Source organism: Abramis brama, assembly GCF_963993115.1.
Source record: "Abramis brama genome assembly, chromosome: 1".
NCBI classification, from domain to species: domain Eukaryota; kingdom Metazoa; phylum Chordata; class Actinopteri; order Cypriniformes; family Leuciscidae; genus Abramis; species Abramis brama.
The window spans coordinates 23,788,492-23,799,829 of NC_139963.1; the positions used below are offsets into that span (position 1 = coordinate 23,788,492).

At 39.5% G+C, this 11,338-nt stretch overlaps 1 protein-coding gene across 2 annotated transcripts in view; it reads left to right on the forward strand.

The window, feature by feature from the left end:
* fam171a2a (family with sequence similarity 171 member A2a) overlaps positions 1–10,799 on the forward strand; it is a 38,629-nt gene extending 27,830 nt beyond the window's left edge. The window contains exons 4-8 of one of the 2 annotated variants that reach the window (XM_084134225.1): positions 1,064–1,222; positions 1,382–1,561; positions 6,304–6,417; positions 6,689–6,815; positions 8,232–10,799. In XM_084134225.1, the coding sequence (XP_083990351.1) occupies positions 1,064–1,222; positions 1,382–1,561; positions 6,304–6,417; positions 6,689–6,815; positions 8,232–9,765 (2,114 nt within the window). In that variant the 3' untranslated portion in view covers positions 9,766–10,799. The remainder of the gene's footprint in view (positions 1–1,063; positions 1,223–1,381; positions 1,562–6,303; positions 6,418–6,688; positions 6,816–8,231) is intronic. The other variant, XM_084134226.1, reaches the window with a different exon arrangement.
* Positions 10,800–11,338: the final 539 nt, after the last annotated feature.

Consider the following 11,338-nt stretch of genomic DNA (forward strand, 5'->3'; position numbering starts at 1 on the left):
AGTGTCAGGTTTACAGGGGATCAACCCATCTGCAGCCCAATCCTTGAGCAATCCTAGAGGAATTGGAAGCTTTGTTGGCCAGACACTGTTGCAGCCTTCCTTATCATCATGTAAGATGCAAATCGCTACTAGTGCCACGATTATGCAGTTAGGCTTAGAGTCTGAAAGCTAAAGTTAGACTGTGAGTAGGCTCATATTAGCCTTGCCATTTATAGCCTAATTGAATCTCACACTTGTCTTAAATGCTGGTATACATGTTTGTTTATGTTGCCTAAAGATAGATGGACAGATAATTGGTATAGGGTTTAATTTTAGAGATTCCTTTGGACTGTATTAGTTTCTCCTCTCATCAAGAGATGGATATGGTAAGAAAATGAATAACTGTGACCAACAAAAAGGGAATATCCAGGCCTGCCAGCTTTCAACGGTCCCCAAGCACTGCCACTGCAGCCACGCTATCCTGAATGCCTGGGCCGATCAGTGATCAGCTAACCCAGCACTAATCAGAGCAGACAGCCTACAGTGAGAGATACACGCTTGTATTTTTAGGCCTTTCTATTTGCCTCTCGCCGACTAAGCAAGCCAAGTGGAGGAGGGGAAGGGATTACTGCAGTGTGGATTCTGAACTCTGGATTCTTGTAAAATGTTTCAGGAAACTTTGAAGAACTATAGTTCTGGGAAACATTTTCTTTATATTCCTGCGGTATTTTAGCAATTACTTAATTATCCTGCCCCACAATTTCTCCTTCTGACTGGCAAGAGAGAGGACTGGCCATAGCAGAGAGAGGTTGAATCACTTGCTCATTATAACAGCAACACTGGTTAAAGGAAGTGGTTACTGAATCCTATAAAACTGCATTCACGAGTGAATGCAGGAAACAACAAATCCCACAAGTAGCTCATTATTAGGGTTGGGAACCAATAACGTGAGAAATAATGTGAGAAATAGTTATGACTCGGTTCTTTATCATTAACAGAATCTATAAATTCTTTACGATTAATCCATTCTTACTCACTATACCTATACATTTAAAAAGAAAAAGTCTTTATCTCTGTTGTCTAGGATCCCGGAGACAGCCATGGGTACAAATTCAGAGGAGAGCCATCAGACCACCACTAAACACCTCCCAAATCACACTCTCTGCAATGCTCACCTCTTCCCGCAGTCAATATGAGCTTGGGGGCTTCCCCTACCCCCTCGCCTTGGAGAACAACTCAACAGGTGAGTTTATCCAAACACCTCTTCAAAGAGATATGTTTCTGTGGAGTTACCCATATATCTGGCCATTACTATTACCCCCCACCCCGCATGCACAGCACAGCACAGCACATTGTGGCTTCATGGAGTGTTATACATTTTCTGCTATTACTTCTGATTCAGGAACTAACAGTAGCTGGGTGGAGCTAACTGCACTAGCTGCAATGTGTGCTCAGCTCACTGGGCCCAACAGCACTGAGGTCCAGGTGTCAGAAGCCATTCACATCTCTATCCCTCTTCCTTCTGACTCTCCTCTCAAAACTGCCACTAGTGTCCCAGTCTGGAGGTTTGAGGACAGAACAGGTAAACAGCATTTAACAAAATATGGGTAAATTTGGATACTGGTATATGGACAATTTTATCCAAGTTATATTAATCAAACTAGCAACTTTGTTGCCAATGTAATTACGAGGGTGATCACGGACGCCCACTTTAGTGGACACCATGTTCTCTTGATGCACCCCTTTTTGCTGATCCAGATTCTATAGTGGTCTAGTTTATCTCTAATCATATTTAAACACATTTACCAGCTAAACAATGTCTTCAGGATTACTAGAAACTTCCAGACAAGTGTGTTGGGGCAGCTTGGTGCTAAACTCGGTATGACATGAACTTTTCTGAGGCAGGATTAGAAACCCTTGTCATAGTACATGCAAAATTAAGCCTCCAGGAAGACCACAAGGGCTTAATGCAGCATTTGGAAGAGGGGGTCGTAAATTGTTAAGAAGTGTACAAGAAGCAGAGAAAAGGTAAGAAAATATGGTAAAGGGGAGATGGAGAAAGACTGTTTAACTTTCCAAATTTAGTTGAGTTATTTAAGCAGGTTCAGATAAAGTGAGAGCAGGTGAAGTGAATGTGCAGTACAAATTAAAGAAAGCTGTTCAGTCTTCTCACAACGGAGAGATAATAGCCTGCCAATTCATAAAGCAGAAATCATCTCCAGACATTGACCCTGTCATGACACAGCTCCCAAAACAGGATGTGATTTAGTACCTGGCAAGCTCTGCCGAATTCCCTAGATCCTTCACTGGTGCCCGCTTAATAAAGAGAACAGCTCTGGTGGAAAAATCAATACAACTAAAAGAGGGTATCGGCCCACTTTCTGGCTGTACATTTAGGTCTTAATTTCCCTTAGATTGCTTTTGATATAGTTTCACATGTCATTCCAGATTATCCAGTATTTTTGTGTTACATTTTTTTTTTTTTCAGTTCTAATGTCTGGACTACTTATTGGGATCTCTCCTAAAGTGTGGTAAAATATTCATTTAGCCTCTCTTAGCTCCACAGAGAAATCTCAAATGATTTTAAACTAAGCAGCTTAGTCTATGGCAACCTAATCCCAGCTCCCCCTTTTACCCACCCATTTCAGTATGCAGTGCCTCAACGTCTTGGTCCCTTTGCCATGTGTGATTGCATGTATGTCATTCTTAGCTTGTTTTCCTGAACTGGTCTTGGTGGGTAATATAATACAATAATTAAAGATGTCCATTTAAGAGATTCAATAAGAGGTCCCCATTCAATTTACAATGCAATAAGAGAGTCAGTTGGCCTGGAAAAGCCCCCTTTGACCCTAGACAGATAAGTCTGTTGAAAGGATGTTCTGTTGTCTGAGTATTACCCCTAAAGTACAGGACTTTTTTTTGTTAATATTGGATGGATATTCATACAGATTTAGCATTATTTAACAATGCACAAATAATGTAATTATTTTTGTGCTTACCAAGACTGCATTTATTTATTCAAAAATACAGTAAAAACAGTAATATTGTATAATATTATTAGTATTTAAATGAACTGTTTTCTATTTGAATATATTTTAAAATATAATATAAAAATATATGTATACATAAGATAAAATATAATAATATTAGACTGATTTCTGAAGGACCATGTGACACTGAAGACTTGAGTAATGATGCTGAAAATTCAGGTTTACCATCACAGGAATAAATTACATTTTAAAATATATTCACACAGAAAACAGTAATATTGTGTTATATTATTTGAATTTAAATTAACTGTTTTCTATTTTAACATCTATCTATCTATAAATTACAGGAATTGAACTGTCTGTCTGTGTCTGTTATTCGCATATCTCTCGAACCATTAGTCCGGATGGATTTCAAACTTGACAGGTGTCTTTCTACGGGCAAGTTTGACGTTGTTTGGATTAGAAATGCAAAAGATATCATTAAATATATCGGTAAAAGAAGCACACATTGGCTTTTGCCGCTCTAGCCGCTGGCCACTCCCCCTCTCACACTGCACACTGAGTGCCCACTCCCCCTCTCACACTGCACACTGAGTGAGCACAGCGCAGGACCAGAGACAGAGAGGGTCGAAGAAAGCAGCGGAGCTTAAGTAGCGTTTTCTCTTGAGTTCACTGTGTAGCCTGCTCCCTGAATTGTCACGCTTATTTATTTGTGGATGTTAACTGAATCTGTAAGTCAGCTACACTGTTTACTTTGGAATATTATATTTTATTCTGGTGCACTTAACATTATCGCTACCTACTGTGTAATAGTAGCCTATGATATTCACCAACTAAACATATCCTATTAAATGCGTTCACAGTCTCTTTTTTACAGCCATCATTTGTAGTAGCCTATTCACGAACTGTTTGCTCAGTTATTACTGTGTCATGCGTACTGAAGTTAGCCTGTAACTATTTGATGTTGAATATGCTATGTTAAATAGTTGCCCTGCCTATTCAACAGGATAGCTCATGTAGGCTATGCAGGCTTAAACGAGGTTAACACTACTCTTACCGATCGTGACGGCAAATCCCCATATCCTTACTGTACACCATATCACTTCATTAACTGTATACTACTGTCTACACTGCACTATATGTCATGTACTGTTTATACTGCACTACTTGTCCATACTGTTCACATTGCACTTTTCTGCATTTTTGCACTTCTGGTTAGACGCTAACTGCCTTTCATTGTCTCAATAATTATAATCTGCACAATGACAACAAAGTTGAAACTAATGTTAAACTAATCTAATCTAATCTAAACTCCTGCTACCTGTACACAGATACCCAAATACATGTCACCTAATATCACCATTATAAATTGTTTTGCAACCATGTAGTTCAATTTTCCATATTTATTGTATGTCATTATGTCAGTATCAGTATTTGCTTTCTACCATGCACAAATAAAAATGTCACTGAACTTTTGCTGTGTAATTGTAACAATGAGCACACCACACCAAACCAACAATTACTAAAAACACACACAAAAACTGATTTTGCGGGCACTGCACTAGTATTTTCAAATGTAATTTATTCCTTTGTTGGTAAAGCTGAATTTTCAGCATTACTCCAGTCTTCAGTGTCACATGATCCTTCAGAAATCATTCTAATATAGTGGTTAAATTATTATTGGCGATAATTCATTAATAATACTAATTCAGTTATTTTAAATTGTAATAATATTTCACAATATTACTTTACAGTAATTTTTTTTTTTTAAATGCAGCCTTGGTGAGCATGAGACATTTTTCAAAAACATAAAATCGTACTGACCTCAAAGTTTTGAATGGTAGGGTATGAATCATGTATTCATAATTTGGTAATCACTTATTTGTTTATTATATATCATATATTGTGATTCCTTCGAACATGAAAAAAATTAACTATAATTTAGTCTTGTCTAGATATTTTTCTAGACAATTTTTCTTCATGAGTGATAAGGTGGACAAGCACTCCATTTAGAGCCAAGGAAAGAAAGATTTTAGAGCACATAGTAGCTTAGTACATGGAGCTGTTCAAACGGTGCCAACTGTTACAAGGATGCAGAAAAGTTTGTCTAAATCTAGATTGAGAATGCTGGACAGCTTTAGAGAAAGAAAACCCTGAATATTTAGTGTGTGGGGGTGGTCAGAGAACTGCGTTCCAGAGAAGAGTCAGTTCTGCAGAACATGATCCTGTATTATTGAGTGTGGGCAGATATAATCTTTCTGTAAGTGTGTCTTTGACCATGTGATGGACGTATGTGGCTGTAAACTACAAAAGTCTCTTTTGTCTAAGACTTTGCTCTGTAGACTGTAGAAACGTGGATGTTGGGAATATAAATGAGAAGGCGATTCCATTCTCAAAGCACAACCCAAAGCCCTTAGTCACGAGTCTCATACTAACACAGCACAAATTTACATGATGTCACAGACTGCTGAGTCCCAGCCCTCTGCTTTATCTAAAAAGGGTGGGGCCTGAATGCCCCAAATGTGTTCAGATTATGAAAACATTCATTGTGTTGCTGAAATTTGCCATGTGACTACTAAGGTCCTGTTTGTTTTGGAGACAGATCACAGAGGAAGTAGCCCATACAGAGACAGGGAATACTTATGCACATGGTACTTCGAGGAGCTTACTATACTGGGAAAGCCCCTGCTGAGATGAACATATAGCACCTTCTAGTGTGCATAATTACACATTGCATGCAGCTGCCTGGGTCTGTTTTTGTGCATGAGTCAGGGTTTGGTACTTTGGATTCTGCTGTAGAGCTGAAAGTGCACAAAGCTGTGGAATCTGAAATGATAAATAAGTCATATTTAATAGACAATAGAAAGCATCAATGTCTAATAATTAAATTTTGTTGTTGTTTTTTACTACTATATAGTAACAGGTCCAATTTGTATGCTTCAGTCTAGCACAGCATTTCGTCTTTAGTGGAGGGAGACATTTGAAATCGTATTTGTCAGGGTTCACCCTGTCAGAACATATTAACTCTCTGTGCTCATTTGTCTGGCCTTAGGGCTTGTTGCAAAATGTGTGCCCCTCGCTGCGCTGCTTTGGTGCACCATATTCCATTATCAGATGTGATTTTGAATATTGAATGGTAACCTAGGCTGATCCTAAAATGACTTTTTAATGAAGAAAAGCTATTGGATGTGTAATTTGGCACAGTTTGGGTCTAATCTGTCCCTGGCACACTGCCCATTCACATTAAATTGAGCTTTTTGTGTATGCTGAAGCAAGATTTCATTGCATTTATCCATGTCTGCTCATTTTGTAATAAAGTCCTGGTTTGCTGCAGGTCTATGGATCAGAAGCGGTGCTGGATACATTAAAAAAGAGGGCACTCAGATGACATGGAGTTTTGTGGCTCCAAATTTAGGATACTGGCTTGCAGCATTTCCCTCAACCTCAGGTGAGGACAGCAGCAGTTACATGGCATGTTATGTTGTATGACAAATAAGAGACATTTTGAGGATATACTTAATATGTTTAAGTTTCGTATTTTTCTGGATCAGACAGTAAACATTAAATTACACGACTTTAAAAATGAAATAAATTTAGATTCGAATTTTGTTTAATATCCATTTTCATCTTTTTATAACATTAATTTCTGCACATGGTTGTTTAAACATTAATTTTTTAATGCTTAAGAGTATAAAATAAAAATACTTTTTGTGTTGAAGGAACAGGACTGAACACCTCTGGTCTGAGAGACATCACTACCTACCACACCATTTTCCTGCTAGCGATTCTGGGTGCCATGGCCCTGCTAGTGCTTATTCTGCTGTGTTTACTACTGTACTACTGCAGGTATTTTCGCTCTGTGTGCATTTTTGTTGTGTGCCCGAAAAAGTGATTAATAGATCATCCTTGTAGGCTTGGCCATAGAAAGTTTTGAATTAACTAAGGCTGCCCCTAATAGTAGACTAAACGTTAGTCGACTAGAAGAGGCTTAGTCGACCAAACTTTTTTTCGGTTAGTCACAGAAAAAAAACTAGTGACGAAGTCTGTGAGAAGGACAGATTGTTAACGACGGTTCTTTGTGATAATTACAGTATGTCGGGCAGGAAATCCAAACGTTAAATATGCATGACATGGAGGCGCCGGCGCGATCACTTGCATTTTTTCTGAAAACTGTAAAGGGTCTACTTTTATTTGTGTAAACTCACAATAACAAGAAAACGTGCTTTTATAAAATAAAGAAAACAAACAGGATGCGTTTTCTGCTGTCTCAGTCTCTGTGAACTGAAGCACTTAACAAAAATTAACTCAGCGTATAGGCTACTTGCCTGACAGACATGAGAAATATATCATTACACAGCTTGAAATGTCTACTGTTAAATGAACCAATTCAAAATGAAAAGAAGAACTTTCTGCTTATGTAATCCGTATGAAAGATACATTTCTCTCTATAGGCGCATCATGAAATTCATCTTTGCAGCCAACACCGACTAAAATAAAATAAATAAAATGTCTCCTTGCTATTTTTTCCGACACATTCATTGCTTTGCAGCAAGCTTTATGTGTGTGCTTGAGCGCGAAATAGGCTATATTACGCCTATTAAACGCTCTTTATGGTTTAGTATTCTCCTCAGTATATATTTAATTAAAAATAAACATACGATTAGTCGATTAATGGCTTAAATGAACGACTACTCGTCGTCTAGAAAAATCTTTAGTCGGGGGCAACCCTAGAATATGTCATGGCAAGATCAGTTCCATGAGCAAATTGAGCAAGACACTAAACTTCATTTGTATTTGTCTTTTGGCAAAACTGTCCCCATTTTTCATGAGCTGAACTCAAAGATCTAAGACTTTTTCTATGTACACAAAAGGCCTATTTCTCTCAAATATTGTTCACAAATCTGTCTAAATCTGTGTTAGTGAGCACTTCTCCTTTGCCGAGATAATTCATCCACCTCACAGGTGTGGCATATCAAGATGCTGATTAGAGAGCATGATTATTGCACAGGTGTGCCTTAGGCTGGCCACAATAAAAGGCCACTCTAAAATGTGCAGTTTTACTGTATTGGATCTTGGATCTTGGATCTTAGATCTTAAAGTCTTAGATCTTTGAGTTCAGCTCATGAAAAATGGGGGCAAAAACAAAAGTGTTGCGCTTATAATTTTGTTCAGTGTGTTTGTGTATATATTATATATATATATATATACACACACAGTACTTGGTGGGATAATAGCTAACAGATATTGTTATTATTTTTCCAGGAGGCGATGTCTGAAACCTCGGCACCATAGTCGGAAAATGCACCCCTCATCCACTCTGGAGAGTTCAAAGAGAGACCAGGGCACATCCATTTCCCAGCTCAATCTCATCAGTGGTGGACACGTGGAGACAGCCTCCTCGGCCGGTGACCATGACGGCATCAAATCTGAACTTTCCTCCAACCGTGATCTCCACAGCTCTCGAGAGGACTTCTTCAAACATGGCCCCACCCAGAGGCAGCGCAACTCCAGGATGAATGCTGACACAAAGCGAGGAGAGAGCTTCCCATTGAAGGCCACTCACTCTTCAAACTCAGGAACTCGAAATCCGCTTCTACAGGACGACTATAGCAAAGGTTACAGCTCTGCTGAGGACTTAGATGAGCGCAGATACCATCACCATAATGCTAAAGACAACCAGGGCTATTCGTCAGACCCACCGTCTCCACCTCCACTTTTGCCACCGTTTGCTGGTCACTATCAGGATCACAGTCAGGACAGCAAACCTCCAGAGTATTATGCATCGGCAGGGGATCCCCTCACTCGGCCCAGTTCCGTCAACACCCAGCCTGGCCAGCTGATCTTCTGTCACTCCATGGAGCAGATGAAAGAGAGCATGTACCACAGCATGGTGCCCACACTGGTCATCCCTGCACATTACATGCATCTGTCCTCTGACCTGTCAGCTGTGGAGCAGGCCATGGAAAGGCAGCAACAGCTGCAGCATGATATGGAGGGCATCCAGGTTAGCATGACACTGCCACGGCAACAGGGTCAACACCAAAAGCAACAGCAGCAGCAGCCCAGGCAAGAAAAGGAAGAGGAAGAGTCTAGCCAGCAAGCAGAGGGACCTTCAGAGGAGAACTGGGGATCTGAACAATCCACTGCCCCTGTCCGTATTCCTGTCCTTTTCAATGACTCCACTATTGCACAAATGAATGGAGAGTTGCAAGCAATGACAGAGAAGAAGCTGCTGGAGTTTGGGGTAAAGCCGCACCCCCGTGCATGGTTTGTTTCACTTGATGGCCGTTCAAACTCTCTTGTTAGACACTCCTACATTGAGCTGAGCAATGAAGCCTTGCGTGCACCCGTGGGCCCCAGCAATCTAGCCCAGGACCACCGTACTAAAAGAATCCCCATGAGTTCAGGGAAATCTACTCTCCGAAAAACAAAAGAGGAGGGCAAGGTGAAGGAGGGAGGTGAAAGAAAAGCTCATGGAAAGATTTATTCCAAACTTCCCGTTATCGAAACGCCAGACTCGAGCAGTGAGGGCCATTCAGCCGTGTACTCACCTGAGGAGAACTCTACAGCACCACTGCTTGACGAAACCTCGGAGTCCAGAGGTGGGACGTTTCCTCGTAAGGGCCGTAGTCGTGACAACAGCACCCGCAGTAGTGCCAGCGAGGTCCACAGAGACTCTGTCACCAGTCCTGATGATGAAAATGAAGCCGACGACAAAGATGACGATGGCGAGAATAAGAAGAGCCCCTGGCAAAAGCGTGAAGAGAGGCCCCTCATAGTGTTCAATGTCAAGTAACTCATGCTGTCCAGGACTGAATATGGCACCGTCTTGGCTATACCCTTCTTTTGCATAGAAGTAGTGATGAGGTGTAAAGATGCAGAGCTGGAGAAAAAAGTTGGATGAAAAGCACAATAAGAGACATGGCACTTACCTGAGTGAGGTATCTGTTCCAACCATCAAGACTAGGTACCAAGAATTAGCACTGAATGTCGCTTGTAATGAAGCGTCTGAAGTCCTCACACTCTCTTAGATGTCCTTTAGATGGTTTAGACATCTGATGTTGTTCTAGCAGCAGTTATGAGGCCAGAGGGAGTCGTAACTTCGAATCTGCACTTAAGATGTTGTCTCGCTTTCCTTAAGTGATGCCCATTTTTTGTAAGAATTACCATGAGCCATTTTAAAACTGACTTTGGGAAGCAATCCATAAGCCTTAAAAAGCTTTTTCCTTTTCAAAAGAAATATGAATGGAAATGAATATAAATTTGATATTGATGAAAATATGGGCTGTTGTAAGAATTGAGAGATTTTATCAGTTTAGATTTCTTTTATTGTAGTGGTTTACATTTAATTTGTTTTGTGACTACGTAGACCTGAACCATTAAGATGTGTGGAAATCGTACATTTCACAAACGGGTGAAATGGTTGCTAAATAAATTTGTGTTTACTCCTATGTGACTTATTGAATCCTAGTGGTTGACAGATAATGACACTGTATTTTGTACTGTTGGTAAAAGTTCCCCTTTTGTACTTATCTAAAACCAGTGTTGCCATTTTAAAAAATATATATATGTTTAAGGAGACTGTTTTGGCTAGGAAAGCTACTTTTAGATATGAATAAAAGGTTCTGCTTATATACAGAACACATTTTGTACTCTGAATAAGCCTTCCTGTTGGATCGGTGCAGCAATAGGAATTGTCTTTTGAGGGACTTACCTTGGACACCTGTGAAAATGTTTTCAGACTAATATTTGCTGCAGTGCATCAGAATGTTTGCTATAAATCAGAACCACTGCAACTGTTAACTGTGGAAGTAAAAAAATTGAACCTTTTTTATGGAGTTTTTGTGTGTGACTGAAGATAGAGATTGTGCTTTTATATGGATGTGCATGGATGAATGTACGCAAAAAAAATGGTAATTTTTATTTTATTTTTTTTAACAAGTATTGCTTAAGCGCTCTTATTAAACTCTGTGAATCACTTATTTGTAAATAACACCTTAGTAAATGTACACCCTCACTTTTGATTTATGCATTTTATTTTTTTCTGATTATTACAAATCACCTTCGGGCTCTGGTTCCTGGCCAAATAATTCATATCACACTTGTACCTGTTATTTTCGTTAAGTAGTTGACATTTTATTGTAATACTGACTTTAAGCCTTGCCCTCATAACCTGTGAAGCATTAGCCAACTACCATTGAATACATTATACACTCAACGAACCTACCATGCATGTACTGACAGAAGTCTCTCACCATTCCTCTTCAAATGAACTGCTGAATTTTCACAAGTGCCCTCAACTTCGTGGAAAGTATATAGATTGTTTTAGAGATGTTCCTACATCATTACTGAAGTTATGTTAAAGAATT